Here is a 24,736-nt window from a genome sequence, read left to right on the forward strand (position 1 = left end):
TGATTAGAGATCTCCTGTGCCTTGATGTCAGTCTTGCCTTGAGTTCAGGAGCTTCCCAATGGCAGGGCCTCGAGGACAAAGACACACTTTGCTCCTGACTCTTCTTGGTAGTGGCAGGTCCCCTTCTCTCAGTCAGTTCCCTTTCCTTTCTCTCTCGTAAGAGAAGAGGTGATGCACCGTACACTCCGGGGAGAAGCTCCTTGAATATTTTAACCATATTTTGTGGGGAGGTACAATTCAATCTATAACCATACTTAAGGTCAGGTTTTGTTTTGTTTTGTTCTTTACAAAAATGTTGCGGTTCAGTTCTGAGTATAAATAAAATTACCTGGAAAATTGACCATTTTGGTTTCCTTCTTTGATTAGTATAGTAACAATTTCTAATTCATTTGTACTCAGTCATGAACAGTACATGTTCACTCAAGGACACAACTTCCTAAGTGCCACAAATTCCAACTACATTTGTGCGTCATAAATTTCTTGAGTTAGTAAGAACTTTGCTTTTAGCACAATGCTGTGCTCTACCAAATTTTACATATTTATATTATTTGTGCCATTTTTAGTGTTGAAGTCTCAACTGGATTAAGTTGGTAGAACTAATATTAGATATTTCACTTTAATCAGAATGAACTTCTAAAATAAAAGCTTTACTTTATTTCTTTGCATTGAAGGGCAAGGTAAATCATTATTGGAATTAATGTGACTGGTTTTTATTTAAAACCTGATGACATTGATATAAAACAGGTGATTTAGTTGAGAAGATTTTTTTGTTATTGTTGCTGTTGCTAATGGACACAACATAACAGCAACTATCAGGTCATTTTTCATATTTGCACTAGAACAGGAGAAATGGAAGTGAGCAAAGTTAATCTAGAGCGTCATTTTGAATGCGGTGGTATCCAGTCCCGGAGCCACTTGTGGCTTTTTCACTTTAATTAAAATTAGTTGAATTAAAACTCAGTTCCTTAGTGTGTACTAAAAAAAAACAAAACACTCACTACCTTTGAGTTAGTTCTGACACACAGCGACCCTCTAGCACCCTGGTGGCTTAGTGGGTAATGTATTGGGCTGCTAACAGAAAGGCCATCAGTTCGAAACCACCATTTGCTTTGCAGGGAAAAGGTCAGGCTTTCTATTCCCATAAAGATTTTGAGTCTCAGAAATGCCCATGAGCAGTTCTACTCTGCCCTGTAGGGTCACTATGATCATTGAGATCGGTTCCCCCTTCACCCCCACCTTCCCCTTACCCTCCTGGTATGGCTTCTCATTATTGGTCCTGAGGGGTTTATCTGTCCTGGATTCCCTGTGTTTCCAGCTCTTGTGTGTACCCGTGTACATGATCTAGTCTAGCCAGATTGGTAAGGTAGAATTGGGGTCATGATAATAGGGGGGAGGAAGCATTAAAGAACTAGAGGACAGTTGTGTGTTTCATTGGTGCTGTACTGCACCCTGACTGGCTTGTCTTTTCCTTGTGACCTTTCTGTAAAGGGATGTCCAGTTGTCTACAGATGGGCTTTGGGTCTCCACTCTGCATTGGCCCTCATTCACAATGATATGAATTTTTGTTTTGGGCCTTTGATGTCTGAAACCTGATCCCATCAACACCTCATGATCACACAGTCTGGTGTGCTTCTTCCATGTGGATTTTGTTGCTTCTCAACTAGATGGCCACTTGTTTATCTTCAAGCCTTTAAGATCCCAGATGCTATATACTTTTATAGCTGGGCACAATCAACTTTCTTCACCACATTTGCCTATACACCCCTTTTGTCTTCAGTGCTCATGTCGGGAAGCTAAGCATCACAGGATGCCAGGTTTAATGAACAAATTGTTCTTGTGTTGAGGAAGTACTTCAGTAGAGGCCCAATTTCCCTTTTTTTGCCTTAATACTTAACATACAAATTTATGTACACAGATCTGTTTCCCTATTGTTATATATAAATATATTTACATATGTACAAGCCTGTATGTAGACCTCTATAAGTGCCCTTTACCTCCTAGTTCTTTCCTCTATTTCCTTTTTCTTTCCTCTTGTCCCACTATCATGTTTGGCCGTAAATCGTGTTTCAGTAATTCCTCTCGGTTACATTGCCCATGATCAAGCCCCACCAGGCATCCTACGCCCTCCTCGCCATTTCAATTTTCTTGAAGAATAGAAAATACTTAATTTTATATTAACTTGTACTTGAAACTTTTTTTCTTGGTACTACGAAAGAGTTTTGTTTTTTAATTTCTGCGTACTTTTAAAAGAATAGCCGAACGGTAAAATGAATAAGTAGTCTTACCACATGAAATAAATGATATAACCACTCTGGCAAGAACACTTGGACCACTCAGAGCTCTTCCAGGACTGCTCCACTAGCTTTCCTGCATATATATCTCATTTATTCCTCTGCATTCCATTTTCACTGGGCCCTCCACCTGGCACAAGTACCTCTCCGTTGGTGCACCTGTCTGAGACACCAGGAGTCAGTAGCTATTTATTTCAGACCCTCACTGTAGCCAGAGATGAATAATGAAAGGAGACTGTGGGAGGTGGTAGGGCATCTAGTACCCATCGACACTAGAGATGGCGATAGCTATCCCCAGGAACTCATGTCAAAATTCACTCTGGTGTGATCACTGCATGTCTTGCCTGCTGTACTTGAAAGACGGTGATAATAACATTGCAGCAAGAGAACTCCCAACCCTGCCATCAAGTCGATGCCAACACAGTGACCTGATAGGACAGACTAGAGCTGCCCAAGGGTTTCAGAGACTGGATTTTTACAGGCGTAGAAAGCTTCCTCTTTCTCCTGAGGACCAGCAGGTGGTTTCAAATGCTGACCCTGTGATTAGTATAACCCATTACGCCACTAGGGCTCCTTTACAGCAAGAAAAGGTTGGGAAAATGGAGATGGATTATCATTGATCATCTTTCAGGTTTAACCACGTGTTAGGTCAAGATCTCTGTTGATTTCTCTGTGGCACACATCTCAGAGAAGCTATGGCAAAGGCAGTAAGTGCAATGAGATCTAACAGATCCGCCCCAGCTACTAATCCTGCTGTGTCCAAACATGAAAACTCCCGGACAAATGCCCAACTCTCTGGTGCATGGACCAAGTATGCCCTGGGCACACGGACTTACAGCCCTGTTTCCTGAGAAGGAAATCCAAGCTCCTAACTGGCATAAAGTCATTTGCTACTGGAGGACCCCGGATTATCTGTTTCAGGTAAACTCCCCAAGACTTCTCACTTATGAGAGGATATCAAAGCCAACTGCTACTAGGGTTCCAGTTCACACACATACAGATTCATTCCAAGCAAAACCACTTTAAACATGTTTCTATACTAAGTGGATGGCCCCCTCCGAAACAACTCTTGCCTTTGTCGTTGGCTTCTAAGAGGACCTGCTGGCCAGTTACATTCACGGTACAGAGATGAGCTCGGTGTTTAGGGACTCCTAAGGAATAATCCTGAGATTTTCTAGAAGGACACAAGATGATCATGAAGGCTTATTGGGAAGATGCTTAAGAATATGGAAAACTGCAATGGTGAACAAGGGCCAGGGGAGTTGTGCCAAGGAGATTTTGTCCCCCTCAGGATAATGTACCTGCTCTTTATTTGAGGGTTAATCTCTGCCGTCTTAAGAGAATTTGATTAGGAAACCTTATCCCATTCACTCTATACCCTCGGTCTTGCTCCTTCAGACTTCTTTTTGTTCCCACAGCTCCAAGTACATTGAAAGGAGTGTGGCTTGAGGCCCTCAAGGAGAACACACTGCTGTGTTGACATGGTGTCAGTCAAAGAGCACAGAACTTTAGAGACAAAAATACCGACTTCTGAAGTGTCTAGACCTAGTCATAGGGCACATCGAGAAACAATAGCTTAACATTTGAGGGTTCTTGTTGAATTCAAGTTTCAGATTTTAGAGCAATACTTTTGCTTTCCTCGTGGAATTTGGCTCATGTTTGAAACGCCTTACCCGTGTTATATCTAGTTCTACTTGTCTTGACTCCCAGTGTAAATGCAGGCCTACTGCAGAGATACTGGGAATTCAATTCCAGGCGATCTCAATAAGGCGAATAATGAAGTAAAGCAACTCCCAGAGATTTTTTTCGTTTTTGTTTTTCAGTGTAAAAGTCAATTTACCTTCGCACTGGTCTGTAGTGGGGAATATTGTGAGGATGACCAACATGGGTTGGAGACAATATGGAGTGAGCACACACTGTTGGAACAACTGCTTCGATTGTCTTGCTTGACACAGGGTCTTGACCTCAGCTCTTCAGTTTGTTTAAGAAAACCATTCTCTATAAACTGCAGTAAAACAAGTTGCTATACCCCACTTTTGTTTTCAACCTTTATGTTTTTCTGGAAATAATCTTTTCAGAATATCTGTAGTTCTTATGGCTTCTCTTTTTCTTGTTGTAAAAAATAAAACTCTGAAACACATGGTCATGTCAGCATCTTTAGTGCACAATGTGGTGATGGCAGTTTCAGAGATCATGCTGTGCCACCACCACCCTCGTTGCCAAATTTACCGTCACCACAAACAAGCCATTAAACAAAAGCTCTTCCTCCCCTGGCTCTAATAACTGCTAACGAAACTTGATCTTGAAACATTTGAGAGCATGCAGTACATTTTCTTTTGTGCTTGACTCATTTCCGTTACCATAAGGTTTGTGAGCTCCGACCCATGTTGTAGCATAGGTCACGACTGGGTTTCTTTTTATGGCTTGCTGTGTGTGGCCCCACGTTTTGAACAAAGCACAGTCCTCTGTTGACGGGCACTCAGGTCGTTTCCACGTTGTCACTGTTGCGAGTAGTGCCGCAGTGAGCGCTGGCTCACTCGCCTGGGTCCGTGTTGCTCTCAGATGTCTTGGGTGTACAGTAGGAGTGGAATTGTTGGGTCATATGACAGTTCTGAGTCTCGTGTTTCTTAGGGAGCTGCCAAAATGCTTTCCATAGTTCCCGAACCATTTTGCATTTTTAGCAGCAGTAGGGAAGGGTTACAATTTCCCCACACCTTCTCTTTTACCAGTTACAGTAGGGTTTATAGGTATATTTGCTTTGGTGTGTGTCTAGATGACACATGCATTAATTGAATAAAATCACAGAATGCAAGAAGTTTAAAACAGATACATACTTACCAGGCCTCTGTGGTGTCATGCCCCTTGCTTGGTGCTTGCAGTGGTGATCAAAACATGGTCCTTGCTGTTACAGCCGTTATATATTCATCTGTCTTACATGTTTACAATTAAGTAGAGAATGTTAGGCTAAGGAGGAACTGTAGAAAGGGTTGAACTCACCATTCATTTTATAGAAGCTTAGCGGTTACTGACGTTAATGTGTGTACAATGAGAAAAACAAAAACTAATTAATATTTCAATCCTGTTAGAGACATTAATACAAAGGTGCCATTCCAAAAAAAAAATTCGTAGATCCAGGACAGAATGGCTTTTTAACGTGTGTATTTCTTTTGCAGTTGTATTGTGACTTGTGGAAGTGATGGTGACGTGAGGATTTGGGAAGACTTAGATGATGATGACCCTAAGTCAATTAATGTTGGAGAAAAGGCATATTCCTGTGCTTTGAAGGTAGGAGGTTTTTTTATTGAGTTCTATCAGGAGACATAAAATGATGTTGGAATGTAATTTATGCTTGAATGATAAGTTGTGTATAGATGTTTCGAATATAGAGGTTCCTTTTCGATTCTTATTAAATAATAATATGTAAATCTGTAAAATAATGCCAATAACTGCCCCCAAATTTTAAAGGTTAAGTTCAAATGGTTTACTAATGGTAATTAATGGGCATTAAAATGCTAGGAGGGCCCGGGACAGGCAATGTTTCTTCTCTTGTACGTAGGGTCAGAACCAGAGTAACTCATTGGTACCTCACAACAAAGAAGTGATCAAGTTAAAGTTCAGGAGTAAATGCTTTGCCTTTTATACTTTTTACATAGAAGCTTTACAAAAGGAATACTGCCTGCTTTTCTTTCTTTTAGAATCATTTTATTGGGGGCTCATACAGCTCTTGTCACAATACATACATACATACACTGTGTCAAGCACATTTGCACATTTGTTGCCATCATCATTTTCAAAACATTTTCTTTCTACTTGAGCCCTTGGTATCATTTTTTTCCCACCCTCCCTCCCTCCCTCCCTCACGAACCCATGATAATTTATAAATTGTTATTATTTTTTCATGTCTTACACTGACTGCTGTCTCCCTTCACCCACTTTTCTGTTGTACATCCCCCAGGGAGGGGGTTATATATAGATCATTGTGATCGGTTCCCAGCTGCCTGCTTTTCAAATTATAAAACTTACTAATTATGTAATGCCTTTAAAAATCCCTGAGTGCTGCAATTTGACTTTACCCTATTGCAAAAAAGGCGTATAATAGTTTGATTGTGGGAAATAGAGTCACACTCCAGAGAAGAACCCACTGTGTTTTCTGATGCGCTCTCTCCTCATTGAGACTCGATGTTATCTCTCTGGGGGAAAACAGATTCTTTTATGACACTCAGGAGTCCATAAAAATACTATCGGTTTTCTCACCAGTTTCCAAGGAAAATTTAGAAGCTAAAAGATTGGCTAGTGAAGAGGTAATTGAATTTTCCAAAGGTAGCAAATTTTTCTTGATGATGTGCACTTCCAGAAATTATACAATGGGTGATATTTTTCTCTTGACATGACCTACATTTATGAAGTTTTTCATTTTTTTACAGGACCTTGAACTACAGAAAATTTCCCAGTCGACTTGGGTTGGTTTTACCAATGTTATCGTTATTTGTCTTTTTAGAAAGGAAAATTGGTCACTGCAGTATCTAACAATACTGTTCAAGTCCACACTTTTCCGGAAGGAATTCCAGATGGCATATTGACTCGCTTTACCACAAATGCAAACCATGTGATCTTTAACGGAGATGGTGCTAAAATTGCTGCTGGGTCCAGGTAAATAAGATTCGTTGGCAGCAGAAAAGGAAATATTGTTGGAACAGAATAACTCCATTCATTGGTTTTAGGCTAACGTTTCTAGGACTCCCACGTCTCTTATCTAGTAAAGAGGTTGGGGACAAGCTTTGCTTCTTTGCAAATGAAATACTGAAAATGATTGAGGTAAACATGATTGACTTAAAATTTTGAAAAAAATATTTTTAGGTAGAAACTAGGAATCTTGCTGTTTCTCTTGATGCTGATTTGTCATTAGAAATATAAATAAACAAAGAAAGGATTGAGTTAGGGAGGTGGACTAAAAGGCATAGTGTACATTTATGAGTAGTGGGTGTAATTAGCAAGTAATGGAAGTGTAAGCGATACCTCAAGAAGGTTCAGAGGGCAAGTTTATATGCTAACAGATGAGGAAATCATGACTTGCGCTTTTAGCCTGTCTATGCAACCCGACTAGCAGGCGAATCATTAATCGAGATAGGAGACTTTCACAAGCTGCTAAAGAATAACGGCATTTACTTCTGGAGTTTTGGGCCCTGTCTTGTAAGAGAGACTTTTACTCACGGGCATTCTTCTTATCGTCCATAGTGACTTTATCGTCAAAGTTGTGGAGGTGATGGACAGTAGCCAGCAGAAAACACTTCGAGGACATGATGCTCCTGTCTTAAGTCTTTCTTTTGATCCCAAGGACATCTTTCTGGTAATCACTTTTCCCTCTCTTTGCTTCCTTCTGGGATGTTTTTTAAATTGTAAGAGAATTAAAATTTTACATCGTTAATAAAAGGCTAGTCAATATTTTAATTGAACCAGTCTTCCATGTGGAAGCATGGCTGTACGGGTAGAGAAATCTGTTGTTTCTCTCGACAGGCATCAGCCAGTTGTGATGGATGTGTCAAAGTGTGGCAAATTTCAGACCAGGTAAATACATGAATTTGCATTTACCATTTTTTTTCTCTTTCCTGCATAGAATGGGTATATATGAGGGGTACCCCCCCCCCAAAAAAAAGGATTATTTTTTCAAAGCTATGTACTTAAATTTTTTTACAAAACAACCTTATCACCTTCAAAGTTTCTAGAGAATATGTGGCTTCAAAGTACTCTCCATTACACTTAATACATTTGTCAAATCTGTGGTTCCATTCTTGGAAACATTTCAAATTTGCCTGTTTGGATGGCTGACAGCACCTCTCATTTTTTTCTTCACCTCTTCTACTTTATTAAATCATTGTCCTTTGATGTTCCTCATCATTCTCAGAAACAAAAAGAAGTTGCACAGAGTGAGGTCAGGTGAGTCAGGTGTGGGGGGCAAGAAAGGCATGCTGATTTTTGCTAAAAACTGGCACACTGAGATGGCTGTGTGAGCAGGTGCATTGTGGTGGTGGCAAAACCGGTCCCCTATCTGCCACAGGTCTTTCTTATCGCACACTGTCATGCAATCTTTTCAGAACCTCTAAATTGAACGCTTGATTAACAGTCTGACCTGGTGGAACAAACTCCAAATGTACTATGAGTTGATATTTTCATCCATTCAGGAAGTTGACAGAGGTCCAGAATGAGGGTTATCATCAATTGACATTTCACCTTTTTTGAAACGAGAAAACTACTCATACACTTGAGTTTTTCCCATAGCACTGTCCTTGTAAGCTGTGTTCAACATCACAACAGTTCCTGCTGCATTTTTTCCCAGCAGGAAACAGAACTTCACAGCTACATGTTTAAGTCAGCCATTACAAAAAACGAGGTTTGAGCAAAACTGCTTTTACAAAAAAATCCACTGACCAGAGAGAATCTTCCCAGGTGATGCCACTGAGTGCACCCACTCAGCAAGTTGCTGGATGCTCACTTAGTGGGAAAACTGCGTACTCTGAGCCCCCGCTCTGCTGAGTGCAATTCTGTCTTTGGGGGAGTATCCCCTCGTATATGTTGTATAACTAGGTTAGATTATTGATTCACTTTATCTCTTTGAATAGCTTTAAGTATGCTTTTGTGCTCAAATTCCCTAAGAATGTAATACAAAATAAATATATTGTAGACTTTTTGCTTTTGGTCACATAGGGAATGGTAGATCTGTGTTTCATTTTTAGGTTTGTGAATCAAAAAAGAAAGTTCAATCACTGTATATTTACAAAGCTTCTTATATGTTGGGCCCTGTGGTACATGTTGGAGATAGCGAAATAATAGAAGACCCCTATTTAATTTTGAGGATTACGTGAACACAGTCTGGTAAAGGCTTTAAAAGATACACAAAGAAGTGCTCTGGAATGACAGGGAGCAGTTAATTCTTTTGAGGGGTTCAGAGAGAGCGTGGCGTTGCTAAAGATTATGTGGTTTGCAGAGAAATATCCCCTATAGATACACCTCAGTATCAACCACAGCCCCCTACATTCTTGAATTACTCAAAGGATTGATTTTGCTACTGTGGCGATTTATAGGAGAGCTCTAATTTTGTAGATACTGTATGGTTTTAACACTGGTCATTTGTTTTTAACTTTATTCAATAACTATATTGCTTGCCTATTTTGTATAGGAATAACTAAAAAGTATTTAGCCTTGTCTCTTCATACTTCTAGAGAATTTTAAACACTTCAGGCAGATAAAATATATATTAAAGTGAATAAAGTTCCTTTTTTTCCCCCCTAAAAACTGCCACAATTTGAGAGTACCATCTAGTACTCACTTCTGCGTTTGTTTTTCGTGAGAATTTTGTTAAGGGGGACTTTGAACTTATTTTTTCTTTTTAATAATTAGACATGTGCTGTTAGCTGGCCACTGCTACAAAAATGCAATGACATGATCAATGCAAAATCAATATGCAGACTTGCTTGGCAGCCTAAAAGTGGCAAGGTAAGTGACTCATATTTTTCAACCTTTGTGTTTGTTCTAGTTCTGTCAGCTTTGATTGTAAGACTGAATTTTCAAATTATAACTATTTCATTTGTATTACAAATTTTAGAGCTCCAAGCCAACTAATTAATACTGAAATGATTTTGAAAACATTTCAAGGTTTTAAAGATTCTTTTTAACAAGTACATTTAGCATGATTGAATTGACTTTATACTTTACAGTAAGTTTACGCTTAGTGGAAAAATTATGGAAACAGTTTCCTATCACTCAGAATTTAGCATTTTGGAGATACTAGCTGATGTAGTTAAGCTTCACAAAGAAACGAGAGGTTTGAAAGGAGAATGCTTATTATTTGAAGTGAAATGCCTATGTACATAGACATCCCAAAAAATCAGGTGAGGAAGAAAGAAAGTCCATTAAGGTGACTTAGCAAAAGCAATGTACAAAACCAATAGCAATCTTACTTACAAACCTTAGCTTTTTAGAAAATATAGTGGAAGATAGTAATCTACTTAATTTGAATTAAAAACACATAATGGGAAGGATAAACTTACCAGAAATATGAAGCATCTATATTAAACATTTTACACACCACTAAGGGACATAAAAGACTTGGATAAATAATCTATCTTGGTCTTCTTTTTTTAATCTTGTACTTTTGATATGATAAAGATTTCAGTTCTTAAATGAATCTATAATTTTAACAACATTCAAATATAAAATAGCAATGGCAAATTACAAAATCTTTGAGAAAAGCTAAAGTCTTGGAAAAGAAAAATCATGAGAATCTAGTAGAATCAAATATTAAAACATTCCGAGCTTTTCAGAATCTAGTTTGCTGTTGCCTCGTGGATCGGCTTATGCTGCTGCTGGCTGCGGTGAAGTCCACCCCGTTCATAGTGACCGTGTGGACAACCAACAGGAAGAAACACGGCCTTGTCTGGTATTGTCCTCAAGGTTGAGCCACTGTATCAGTCCATCTCACTGAGGGGCTTTCCCTTACTTGTTGACCTTCAGCTTTACCTGACACAGTGTCCTGTTTCAGGGACGTGTTCCTCCTGGTGATGTGTCCAAAATAAATTAGATGAAACCTTGCCATCTACTGAGGACTATTCTGGCCGTACTTTTCTAAGATGAGTTGTTCATTCTTCTGGAAGTCCATGGTATACTTAGTATTCTACTCCTACAAAACCCAAACTCACTGCTATTAGGCAATTTAGAGTCATAGCAACCTTTTGGGCAGAGTAGAGCTACCCCTGTGGGTTTCTGAGACTGAAAGTCTGTGGGAGAGTAGAGCGCCTCATCTTTCTCCCAGGGAGTGGCTAGTGGTTTCAAACTGCTCACCTTGTAGTTGGCAGCACGATGTATAACTCAGTACACTACCAGGGCTGTGCTGTAATTTAAAGGTATCAAATTTTCTTCAATTTTCTGAAGTAAAATATTAAAGTGTTATTAGGTTTCGTTGAGCCCCTTCCCACGTAGTGAACCTGTGGACAATAGGACAGAAACCCAAATGACCCAAATGGAAGAACACACCATTTCTAAAGCTGTAAGAACTAGACTACGGGCCAAGTGTGGTACGATGCAGGAAGCATCAAAAGAAGATGCAAGAGTATGGAAATAATTTATCAAGGGGTCGCGAGGGCGGGGGAGGGGAAAAGGAGCTGACACCAAGGGCACAGATAGAAAGTGAATGTTTAGAAAATGATGGCAACATATGTACAAATATGCTTGATACAATTGATGTATGGAACGTTATAAGAGCTGAAAGAGCCCCCAATAAAATGATTTAAAGATAAAAAAGAAGATTGAAGGAATACACAACAACTTTATCAAAAAGAACTGGTTCACATTTATGCATTTTGAGAGGTAACATACAATGAAGGACTTGAAACCTTTACTGATGAGAGTGATGACTGTAGCCTTCATTATGAACTATACCTCGACCTACGACAAAAATGCTCACTATTGGACCAGTAAGTCACATCACAGTGAATGAGGAAACTACGAAGTTGTCGACGATTTCATTTCACTTGGAACCACGGTCAAGAGTCCGTGGAAGCAGCACTCAAATAAATGAACAACATATCACATTGGGCAAATCTGCTGCAAACACCTTTTATTTTTATCTTTTTAAAATAAATCATTTTATTGGGGGCTCTTAACAGCTCTTAGAACAAGCCATACATCAATTGTATCGAGCGCATATGTACATATGTTGCCATCATCATTTTCAAAACATTTTCTTAGTTGAGCCCTTGGTATCAGCTCCTTTTTTCCCTCCCTCCCCACCTTCCCACCAAGCACCTTTTTAAAGTGTTAAAAAGCCAGCATGCCACGTTGAAGAATAAGATTAGCTGACTCAAGCCTTAAGGTGCTTGTGCAACATAGATAATGAATAAGGAGGACTTAAGAAGATTTTTTCTTTCTTTTTAAATTATGGTGTTGGCTAAGAATATCTACTATACCTTGGACTGTCAGAAGAAACAAATCTGTCCTGGAAGAAGTGCGGCCAGAATGCTCCTTAAAAACAAGGATGGCAGGACTCACGGGCTTTGAGCATGTTCTCAAGAGGGACCAGTTCTAGGGAAGGACTTCGTGCTTGGTGAAATAGAGGGTCATCCAAAAAGCCAAGGCCCTCAGTGAGATGGATTGACGCAATGGATCTAAATATCAGCTCAAACTCAGCCAGCACTGTGAGGACGGCACAGGAATAGACAGTGTCCCATTATGTTGTTTATGGGGTTGCTGTGACTCAGATCTGACTTGATGACAGCTAACAACAGCATGTTTGCATATTGGGGAGTAGAAATAGGATTTAAGGGTACATCAAAAGTGTCTTTTAAATATACTTTATGTCTGTGAACTGTTAAGAGAGTACATTTTCCACTGAAACTAGTAGCTGAGCTCAAGGAAATATGGAAGATATTTTTCTCTTTATATAACAGTATTCTCTGTAACTTAAAAGTTAACTAAATTAACATTGTTTTAATGCTCACTAATAATGCATTTAAGGAGCCCTGGTAGTATAGTGGCTTACGGATTGGACAGCTAACTGCAAGCCAGCAGTGTGCACCCCATGGATACCCCAGTGGAGAAAGATGGGGCTTTCTGCTTCTGTAAATATGTGCAGCTTTGGAAATCGAAAGGGGCAGTTCTTCTGTGGTTCACAGGGTCCTTATGAGTAGTCTTTGACTTGATGATGACTTTGATTTTCAGTTTGATTTAATGTTTGTTGCAAGCTATTCAAAGAACTCTAGATTGATTTCCTTCTAGTAAATGGGTTGCATTGTTTTAGATCTAAAGGATTAGATAACTTAAAAAGTAGTATTATAAAATACATTGAAAAAACACACAACTAATCCCATTGCCGATTTTGACCCAGTGCACCCCTATACGATGGAGGAGAATAATGAGAATAATGCTCCATTGAGTTTCCGAAGCTGTAATCTTTACAGAAACAAAATTTCTCTTCTTTCTCCTGTAGGGTGGCTGGTGAATTTAAACTACTGGCTTTTCAGTTAACAGTCAGTGCTGTTAACAAGTACTTGTGGCACCAGGAATACTTTATAAAATATTAATAACTACACATTTTTTCTTTAAATTTTTATTGGGATTTAGGTGGGAGGTCTACATTTAAGATCATCATTTTTGTATTCAACAACTTAATTGGGATTTAGGTGGGAGGTCTACATTTAAGATCATCATTTTTGTATTCAACAACTTAAACAGCTTATCAAGCATCCCAATAGCTTGCCTTGTCCTCCCTCCCGATTTTCTCCCCTCTCCTCCCTCATGGGTGATCTTTTACCCATTCTTTGCTTATAAAAATTTCAAGTAATAATTTTTGTTAGTCTCAAATTAAACAACAGGTTTTTTTAATGTCTTTAAACTTTAATTGGGTTAGTTTTCTAAATACTCTTTTTCTCCCCCCCCTCCCTATAGATTGAATTTAATGTAAACTTTATTTGTATATCTTATTAGTTGCTGGCAATTCCTGTTGAAAAATCTGTCAAGCTCTATAGAAGAGAAACTTGGAATAATCAGTTTGATCTTTCAGATAAGTTCATCTCTCAGGTAAGTTTCATGTGTTATTTTCATAGGCTAAATAGAATTTTTGACGAGTAATTAGCCAACATACTGCCATCGAGTCGACTCCCACTCGTAGTTGTCTCATAGGACGGGTAGAACTGCCCCTGTTGGTGTCCATGATGAGACTAACTCTTCATGGAGCAGAAAGCTGTATCTTTCTCTCGGAGCGGCTGCTAGTTTTGAATTGCTTACTGTGTCCTAGCAGCCCAACGTATAGCCCACTGCTCCACCAGGGTTCCTTACATACACAGTTGTAGTTGAACAACTCCAGGTGTTGTCAATATGTCCTCCTCCCACCCCTCAGACGTTTCACGTTGGCCAATATCTGGACAGTACTCTAGGCTCTACCTGGCCTCTCTTTCTTTGTGAGATATGATAGGAAAATCTGCCTTTAATTTATATGAAGTCAAATTTCACCCGGGTGTGTATCAGGATGGTGGCTGGGTGGGCACCTGTTCCATGTGCTTGGGTTGGATACATACGCAAGGATAGCAGGCACATCTCTGAATGACGATGCTGACGCGCCAGAGAGCCGGTCTCTGTAGTTGCATGATCAGTAACTAGCCTTTAGTGCTACCTGACTTCCAGTGAGAACTGTGGAGTTTGAGAGCAGCAGAAAAGGTTGATCTGTTACCATTCAGTCGCTTTCTCCTCCCCCTGTGTCTCATATTTTGCATACGTGTAAAAACTTAGACCTAGTATTTCAGCAATGGCTTAACAGGGGTCTCTTAATAGTTCGCTTCAGCTTGGTGGTAACTGCTGTACCTTGTATTGCCGCCTTTCAATTCCTTTGTCAAGATGACAGATTTCCCCTTTTTTTGCCCCAACAGTTTTATTGGCATATAATTCAGAAGAGTCATCATCACAATCACTTTTTCTTCTTTCTTGTACTCATTGTTATTAGCTCCTCATTTCCCCCCATCTCTCCTGCCACACCCCCAAAGTTTTACATTTTGTTTTAAAGATTGTGCACGTATAATTTTTTTCATAGCCAAAAAAAAATAGCTGTGGATGACAGTTGAATGTTATTGAAAAAAAACTCAAAAAGCAAACAAACTCAAAAAGCAAACAAACTTTGTCCTGTCATTAGTGTATCTGATCTAATTAGAAGTTATAAAAGATAAGGGAAATGATCTTGGAATTTAGAAACAAAATGAGGGTTAGGTTTCAAATTATACAAAATTGGTATTTATTAACTGTTTTCTTTATAGACCCTCAACATAGTAACGTGGTCTCCTTGTGGGCAGTATTTAGCTGCAGGCAGTATTAATGGCTTAATTATAGTCTGGAATGTGGAAACTAAAGAATGCCTAGAAAGGTATGATTCAGTTTACCTTTTGTCGTGTGTGTGTGCGCGCGCGTGCGCCCTTAAAATGGACTTGTATCTCATGAAAGAAACCATATCTACTTCACTTTAACTTTCTAGCCACTCAGACCAATATTTATCTTTTGTTTCTTTACTGCTTATTTCTATTACTATTTTGTTTGTATTCCAGAAGTATTTAAAATTTACCATCATTAGATTGTTAAATGCAATTACATGGCCATTGGGTTGTCAAAAATCCCTTTAACCATTTCTTGTTAAAATTCACCTAAAGAACTGTATAGTTTATATTTTTCTTGACAGTGACTTTTTTATAAATCATTTTATTGCGGGCTATTACCGCCCTTATAACAATCCATACATCAGTTGTATCAAGCACATTTGTACATATGTTGCCATCATCATTTTCAAAACATTTTCTTTCTACTTGAACTCTTGGTATCAGCTCCTCTTTTATCCCCTCCCCCACCCTCGTGAACCCTTAATAAATTATAGATTATTGTTACTTTCATATCTTAGCCATCTGCTGTCTCCTTTCACTCATGTTTATTTTCTTCATTCCCTTGGGGGGGGTGTTATATGTCAATTATTGCAATCAGTTCCCCCCTTTCTCCCCCTTCTCCCCACTTTTCCCATATCCTTATGGTGTCACTACTCCTGTCACTGTTCCTGGGGAGTTTATCTGTCCTGGATTCTGTGTGTCAAGAGCTCTTCTGCACCAGTGTGCATGGTCCAGTGTAGCTGGGTTTGTAAGGTAGAACTTGGGTCATGATAATGGGGGTGAGGTGGGGGGAAGCATTAAAGAACTAGAGGAATGTTGTATGTTTCATTGGTGCTATACTGCACCCAACAGTGTTTTAACCTTTTTTTTTTTTTTTTTTTTTTAATTTTTAGGGTCAAACATGAGAAAGGTTATGCAATTTGTGGCCTGGCCTGGCATCCTACTTGTAGCCGAATCGCTTATACTGATGCAGAAGGGTACCTGGGGCTCCTGGAGAGCGTGTGTGAGCCCAATGGAAAGAAGTCGAGCAGTAAGGTGAGAAATCATGAGAGAAAACAGTGCTTCTTCAAAGTGTCTCAATGGTTAGATACCACCACCAACTGCATTCTTTTCATATCATTACATCACATGCTCAGGGCGGACCTGTTGTATAGAAAACTTAATGTTTAACAACTCTACTTAGCTCAGGGGCTTTTCCCTTCCATGTACTATCATTGTTTATTGGCTTTCCAAGGGATATACTGTGTGAAATAACACTATTTTAATATCCTGATTGTTAGGCAAATGTTTTATAGCCAAATATTGGTATCAATAGCTGTGCTCAGCCTTATTTTGACCTCTAAACTTTTTGTTGTTGTTGTGGATTATCCTTAAGTCTTAGGCTACCTGTACCCCATCTATGCTCAGTTCCCTACCTTTACTGACTGAACTACATTAAGCAGACCAGGTTATTTTATACTTCCTTGCTTTTTTGTTCATTATTCCCTCCTCTTGGCAAGTATAGATGTTCATAATTCAAGTCTTAATTCTGGTTAAAGATAGAGATTCTGTATGTGCCTCTGCCTCTACTGCTCCTGAATTCTCCACTAAAAAGACATTTGAGGAATGTTTGATATACATAATCCCATAAGGATAAAAATCAATGATAGTTACAAAACCTTAAAGGCCAGGAGGTAGAAGGATGATTGCAAACTAACTTTAACATCTCAGAAAAGTTGGATCCCAAGAATGCAATTGGGAGAGCGGAGATAAGTTGGCCTGGTTGAATCTCCAAAGATTCAGAATTTGGTACGGCCAGCTTCTGCTAGAAGTGGGACTGAAAGGAGGAGGATTAGAACTCAAACTCACCGCCATCGAGTCAGTTCTGACTCACAGCCACCCTTTGGGACAGGCTAAAACGCCTGAGCTCTTTATGGGAGTAGAAGGCCTGGTCTTTCTCCCAGGGAGCAGCTGGTGGTTAACTACCCTGTGTGTAGCCTCTACCCCATCAGATTCCTAGTTATTCAAAGATATTAGATACCATTATTCAACCATGAGTAGCATATTTGTGATCATAACGTAACCACTATATTGATCCTACCAATTTAAGAATCTTTAAAGCACACCATTTTCCTTCAGTCAGTAATGTGAAAAAGACTGAATTGACGTGGTTAATGTCTCACCTCTCACTGAGGGAAATTGATATAGTCTCATAGACAATGCTTCATTAAAACTGAAAAAGCAATAGGATATTATTTATAAAAATTTAGGCAGTCAGGGTGCAGTGCAGCAATGATGAAACATACAACTTTCCTCTAGTTCTTAAATGCTTCCTCCACCCCCACTATCATGATCCCAGTTCTACCTTACAAATCCGGCTAGACCAGAGGATGGACACTGGTACAAATAGGAACTGGAAACACTGGGAATCCAGGACAGATGATCCCTTCAGGACCAGTGGTAACAGTGGTGATAGCTGGAGGGAGGTGGGTGGGTGGGGTAGAAAGAGGGAACCGATTACAAGGATCTACATATAATCTCCTCCCTGGGGTATGGGCAACAGAAAAGTGGGTGAAGGGAGATGTCAGGCAGTGTAAGATATGACATAATAATAATTTATAAATTATTAAGGGTTCATGAGGGAGTGGGGAAGGAGGGGAAAAATAAGGAGCTGATACCAAGGGCTCAAGTAGAAAGCAAATGTTTTGAGAATGATAACATGTACAAATGTGCTTGGTACAATGGATGTATGTATGGATTGTGATAAGAGTTTTACAAGCTCCCAATAAAATGATTTTTTAAAAATTTGAGGAAACTTTCGAAAGAAGCTAAAAGGACTTCCTTTTACAGGGAACGAAGTTAGGGGACATCAGAAGAATATTAATTCTTTTTTATTTTTTTTATTTTATTGGGGGCTCATACAACTCTTGTTACAATCCATACATCAATTGTAACCACATATTGGTACATATATTCCACCATTATTTTCTAGACATTTGCTTTCCATTGAGCCCTTGGGATCAGCTCCTCTTTTTTTGCTTCCCTGCCCCCACCCACCTCCCCAAAATTGTAATTCTTATTAAAGTGTTTTGACTGTATTCATTCATATATTTAAACATATTGGATATAGGAGCAATTATATTAATTATAAGTGATTATAAGACACTGACCTTAATTTCTAAATTAAGGGAAAAATTTTATAGTTCAAAGGTCACTTTTTTTTAACCCTACCACCACCACTGTACCACCCTTTACACACACACACACACACACACACCCCGAAACCTTTATTCTATTTCTATCCCTGTAGGTTCGTCTATCCCGGGTTTCATGTGCCAGAATAGAAACCTATAACACCACTTCATGGGGGCCAAGGTCACGTCTTAGTGAAACTTTGTTTACCCTTTCTGTCCAGAATTATCTACTCTATCTTTCTTGCTTTTATTCTTCACAGTGCCTAGTTCTGTCATGACACCTGTAACACATTATGGTCTTCACCATAAATATAAGGCAAATCTCCATTTTCCAATAAGAAAAATCCAAGATCAGTTTTTTGGCCAACTTGGATATATATAAACCTGTAGGGTCATAGATAGGATTGTCCAGGGTCTTGTAATCATTTATAATTAATATAATTGCTCCTATATCAAATATGGATAAATAGATGGATTTAGGAATACTTTGGCCTGCCCTCTCATTTTATTAAACATCAGTTTCACAGCGCACAGTCGTGTCTACTTCCACCCAGCAGGGTTGAGATGGAGTTCTCTTGTGATCTTTGAATCCTGTTCTCACTAGGATTTTATACCAAACTGTGTTTACATTGGCTCACTACTGTAGCTTCCATGTATTCCAGAGGAGTAACTTGTGATCCCTACAGAACATTTACATTTTAGAGTGATCTCAACGGCTTGTCTCCATTTACCTTGAGCACTTGGCAGCGAATGCCATGCTCCTAGTCCCAGAAATTAATGTTTGTTTTTGGTAAGCTTTTTTTGCTACCCTGATTTTTCTGTTGGTTCTTGACTTCTATAAGTTAAAACAAAAAAACTAGCTTTAACTGAGGACATTTAAAGCAAATTATTCTACCTCAGCATTATCTTATTCAAAATAAAGGTAAATGGGAGAGTGTTTCCTGATATGACTTTATAGGGTCCTGGTCATATTAATTTAAGGTGACTTCTAGGAAAACAATTTTTAAAATTTTAGCTCATTGTTGAGAATCATTTTTGAGGAATCAAACCTTGCTTTTTATTTTGGCATATACTGTATTTGTTTGCATGTCTGGTTCTATCCTCCTGCTCCACCATTAGATAAAACTATTTAAGGCGAGAACCGAGGCTTACTGTACTTAAACAGAAATGCATTTCTAATAAACATATTTACTAATTCTAACCTAATAGGGCATTTTCCTGCTTTGTAGAATTTACTAGGGTATATCAAGGATTGCCTTCTGAGTCATTGAATTCATGCAAATAGTTTGCTAATACAGTTTCATTTCTGTTAATTTGTTCAAGGTATCTAGCGGAGTAGAAGAGGATTACAACAACCTCTTTGATGGGGATGATGCGAGCAATGCTGCTGATTTCCTGGATGACGGTGCCTTTGAGACCCCCTCTTTCTCGAAGGGGGTTGTCAGTGATAATGAGGGTGATGAGGACTTCATGCTGGCTTCAAGCCGTTCGAGACGGAGAAGTCACATGCTGGAAGATGATGAGAACTCCGTTGGTATGAATCTGCCTTTTGCATGTGATGGTCTGCTCTGTTGATTAGGATTTCTAATCTTCCATTAAAGCGCTTAGAGGAAATTTATGGTAGTCAAGGCTTATATTTTTAAAAGGGGTCTCAAACCAATGTTCTATGCTACTACCTTAATAAGCTAGAAAACTAAGAGGAAATTAAATCCCAAGCAAGCAGAAGGAAGGAAACGAGCAGAATTCAGGAACATTGACAATATAAAGTACATGAAGAAGTCAGTGACGTCAAACACTGGTTCTTTTAAAAGATCAATAAGTAAGATTGCTAACTCTATCCTAACAGGTTGAAAATAAACAGAAACCCCAAATTGCCCATGTGGATATAGATGAAAGAGGACCATCATTGCAGATCCTATAGACATGCTATCCAGTATGACAACTGCTGACCACAGGTGGCCATTGAGCATTTAAAATGTGGCTAGTCTAAGTTGAGATATAATTATGAAATGCAACCAGATTTAGAAAACAAAATTTTTTTAAAGAAAAATATTTCAGTCATTTTTATTGAGTACATGTTGAAATGATCATAGTCATGTTGGGTTAATGCAGAGTATTACTAAATAAGATTTTAAAGTATGACTATTAGAAAATTTAAAATTACTTATGGAGCTCCTATTTCTGTAAGAACTGTGCTGATACTAAAAGGATAAGAGAATGTTGTGAACAATTTGTGCCCAGAAATTCCACAATAGAAAAGTAGACTGATTGCTTGCAAGACACTAACTGCCAAAGCTAACTAAAGAAGAAGTAGATAACGTGGACAGTATTGAATTTATAATTAAAAGCCTACTAATACAGTGCTTATTACAGCAACTTACATGCTAAACCAACACATTGGTAGGCGAAATACCAATGTGCAATAATAACTTGTATTACATTTGAATCATACATTTTTTTAGTGATCTTTTCTTTGCATTTTATTTTATTTTTTTTATTATTTTTAAAAAGCATTTTATTGGGGGCTCGTACAACTCTTATCACAATCCATACATCCATTGTGTCAAGCACATTTGTACATTTGTTGCCATCATTCTCAAAACATTTGCTTTCAACTTGAGCACTTGGTATCAGTTCCTCATTTTTTCCCCTCCCTCCCCACTCCCTCCTCATGAACCCTTGGTATCAGCTCATTTTTTCTCCTCCATCATGAACCCTTGATAATTTATAAATTATTATTTTGTCATATCTTACACTGTCCGGCATCTCCCTTCACCCACTCTTCTGTTGTCTGTCCCCCAGGGAGGGGTTTATATGTAGATCCTTTTAATCAGTTCCCCCTTTCTACCCCACCCTCCCTCTACTCTCCCGGTATTGCCACTCTCACCACTTGTCTGAAGGGATCATCCACCCTGGATTCCCTGTGTTTCCAGTTCCTATCTGTACCAGTGTGCATCCTGTGGTTCTAGCCAGATTTGTAAGGTAGAATTGGGATCATGATAGTAGGGGTGGGAGTAGGGGGTGAGAAGCATTAAAGAATTAGAGGAAACCCCCTCCCTGGGGGATGGACAACAGAAAAGTGGGTGAAGGTAGACGTCCGACAGTGTAAGACATGACGAAATAATAATAAATTATCAAGGGTTCATGATGGAGGGGGGAAAATGAGCTGATACCATGGGTTCTAGTAGAAAGCAAATGTTTTGAGAAGGATGATGGAAACGTATAAATGTGCTTGACACAATGGATGGATGGATGCTGTGTGATAAGAGTTGTACAAGCCCCCAGTGAAATGATTTTAAAAAAAAATAGAGGAAAGTTGTACGTTTCATCCGTGCTATACTGCACCCTGACTGGCTCCTCTCCTTCCCGCCAACTATATTTCTTGAGTGACAGGTTCATTTTGGTCGTTTTCAGGGTAATGTTTGCCACACACCCATACCTATGTAGCCATGATTTATCTGCCATGTGTTCTTTCAAACAAAACTAGTGTTCCATGAAAAGAGCCAGTAGTTCAACTTGTACCTTAACTAATTTTTATAACTGCCTTTTTTCCGGGATAAACATCATACTTCAGTGTGCACCAGAAGACTAGTTTTCAACATTCATGTATGCAAGGATCAAGATTTAATAAAATTAAAAACAACAACAACAAAACAAACAAAAAAAGATTTAATAAAATTATTTTTCTCCACTTTACATGAGTCCTGGCTGGCCACAAGGCAGTGGTGACAGTTTGTTGTCACTGCCATTGTTCCTGTTAAGAGTCACCCGCTGTTACTTTGGTCTCCTCAGTTCAAATGTTGCAATCAGAGAGGCAGGCTGGAACCCTTGAGCCTGAACCGAAAGGGTAGTAGAGCCCATAATGCTTTTTCTTTCTTCAGGCCACGGGTACTTGTGTGGTTCTTATTGTGACCCTTGGTATTCTAGATGTTGCATTGCCTAAAATGGGCTCTGGTCTTCTCAAAGAGGAGGAAGAAGATGATCAGGCGGACCACATCCGCAATTTATCAGTGGTAGCGTCCCAAAGGCCATTTTATGACGGACCTATGCCAACTCCCCGGCAAAAGCCATTCCAGTCAGGCTCTACACCCTTACATCTCACTCATAGGTTCATGGTAAGCCTTGCGTCTACTTTTACTTTTACATCGTTTCTAGGAAATTTTCACTGTCGGAATTTTTGTTAGTTGAAAAATGTTTTTTAAAAATCTTAATTAACTGGGCTGCAGCATTTTGATAAATTACAATTTTGTGGTTCATTTACTTTATGGTTAACTTAAAGTTTCTTCTTTCAACTCTATTGAAAATTATGGTAGACAACATTTTCTTTAAAAGATATATAGTATATATAGTGTGAATTTGATATATGACTATGTCTGGACATCTCTTTTGGCCATATTGCTAAACCTTATTTCTCGTGATATGCTAGTAGAGATGTGGATTATGCTAATTCTTAGACACGGGTTAGAAGTTAGCTCCTAGTAACAATGTTAGACTATAACATATTTAAAAAACAAAACAAAACATAAAGTAAAGCTGTCTTTTCCCCATACATTTGAGAACATGAAAAAGGTTCTAACTATTTCTATTTCCGGTTATTTGAAGTTTCCCATGATGAGGGCTTTGATATTCTCTTTGAAAGCTGTAGGACTGTCATGAATTTGTACCTAAATATTAAGGATGATACTGTATTTTAATAAAATTTTCATTGTCATCAATCATCATGAAGTAATAGACATTGAGGTTTTTGATAACTTTTCTAAATGCTTCTCAATGTATGTTATTTTAAAATGTACATAATTAATACTGTAACATAAGCCACTTGATAGGAACAGAAAAATCGGACCAAACTTGTAATGAACTACATTATTGAAGTGTTTCCTCTGAAGAATTTAATGGTTTCGTGGTTTAAGGGCCAGTTGTAATTCCTTTATAACTACCGTATAGCTTTGCTTTGTTTTTTTAATAAGATGAGGCCATGTCTTTTTCTCATCGAAAGACTGGTTTCTGTGACTTACACATTGAATAACTATTTATTCATTTGCACAACTTTAGCCTACTGGTTTTAGATGTTCCGGTTTTTCTCAGACTTGTGTTTCATCTTACGTGTTTGTAGATGTGGAATTCTGTTGGAATCATCCGCTGCTACAATGACGAGCAAGACAATGCCATAGATGTGGAGTTCCACGATACCTCCATACACCACGCAACACACTTGTCAAATACTCTGAATTACACAGCAGCAGATCTTTCTCAGGAAGCTATCTTGCTGGCCTGTGAAAGCACTGATGAACTAGCAAGGTAAGCACAAGATCATCAGGACAAATCTGGCATTGTGGAGCTGTTAAATAGAATGATTGGAATGAAAGACACGCAGTTAACAAAATATTCCTAACCTGTTTTCTTTACTATAAGGTAGACTCATACTTTCTGTAAGGAATAAGAAAAATGCACCCCAAAATGTTATGTCTTTCTAGCAACAGCCTGTAGAGTTCATCAGTTTCCATCTCTTACTTATTTCATTCTGGACTTCTTTACTTGTTTTCATAAATAGATTTAGAGAAACAATTATGGGGGAAAGCAGTAGTGGGTACAGTTTTGTTTTGTTTTTTTAAGAAGAAAATACGTAGTAAGCATTTTGTTACACCAGCCAACTTGCTCTCTCTCTCTCAGTCATAGAACTGATACATGTGGTATACTGATAATAACTCCCAGGTAATTTGGAGTGAAAATCCTTCTGATTGGTTCTATTAGCTCCTTGTTCCTCAGAGTGTGGTCCATAAACTAGGAAGAGTCACCTGAGAGTTTGCTGGAAATGCAGGAACTTCATCCCACCCTGCCTTACACAATCAGAATCTGCATGGATCGGGTTCTCCATTTACTGAGTGCACATTCAAGCCTGAGAAACACTTGAGTAGTTCACTGGTCTCTTCCTCTGTAAATTACTATGCCAATAGTTAGTGCTGCTGATTCCAAATGCTTGGAACCCATCCTGATACCAAGTAACAAAACCAAATCTTTCTGTTAGAAATTGTTTAAGAAATATAACTCTGGGAATATATCAGAATGTCAGCAGGGGTTAGTAATCTCACTAGTAGACTCCTGTGATACTCCCTCTGGGTGCTACCTGCCCCTGCCCTACACACACACACACACACACACACACACCTACACTTTTTGGTTCTACTCCCCCCCACCCCTCACTTTTTGGTTCTACCATTTTAACACCGAGCAACCCAGGAGATGCACTTATTAATTAAGCACTCAAGTGCTAGCTAAACAAGAAATTTGAGCCCAGCAGTTCGAACCCATGAGCCACTCTGAGGAAGAGAGTTGTGACAGTCTGCTTCAGTAAAGATGTGTGGCC

General features: G+C 38.8%; 1 protein-coding gene across 1 annotated transcript in view; it reads left to right on the forward strand.

Annotated features, from left to right (window-relative positions):
* The window catches only part of WDHD1 (WD repeat and HMG-box DNA binding protein 1), a 64,728-nt gene that overhangs the window by 6,325 nt on the left and 33,667 nt on the right, over positions 1 to 24,736 (forward strand). The window contains exons 3-13 of the mRNA XM_004698603.4: positions 5,465 to 5,576; positions 6,790 to 6,941; positions 7,527 to 7,638; positions 7,806 to 7,856; positions 9,687 to 9,782; positions 13,767 to 13,859; positions 15,086 to 15,192; positions 16,093 to 16,234; positions 19,696 to 19,906; positions 22,300 to 22,487; positions 23,486 to 23,670. Coding sequence (XP_004698660.1) covers positions 5,465 to 5,576; positions 6,790 to 6,941; positions 7,527 to 7,638; positions 7,806 to 7,856; positions 9,687 to 9,782; positions 13,767 to 13,859; positions 15,086 to 15,192; positions 16,093 to 16,234; positions 19,696 to 19,906; positions 22,300 to 22,487; positions 23,486 to 23,670 — 1,449 coding nt within the window. The remainder of the gene's footprint in view (positions 1 to 5,464; positions 5,577 to 6,789; positions 6,942 to 7,526; positions 7,639 to 7,805; positions 7,857 to 9,686; positions 9,783 to 13,766; positions 13,860 to 15,085; positions 15,193 to 16,092; positions 16,235 to 19,695; positions 19,907 to 22,299; positions 22,488 to 23,485; positions 23,671 to 24,736) is intronic.

The sequence above is a fragment of the Echinops telfairi genome, unplaced genomic scaffold (genome assembly GCF_000313985.2).
Source record: "Echinops telfairi isolate 266 unplaced genomic scaffold, ASM31398v2 ScPeMD7_18;HRSCAF=68, whole genome shotgun sequence".
Classification (NCBI taxonomy): domain Eukaryota; kingdom Metazoa; phylum Chordata; class Mammalia; order Afrosoricida; family Tenrecidae; genus Echinops; species Echinops telfairi.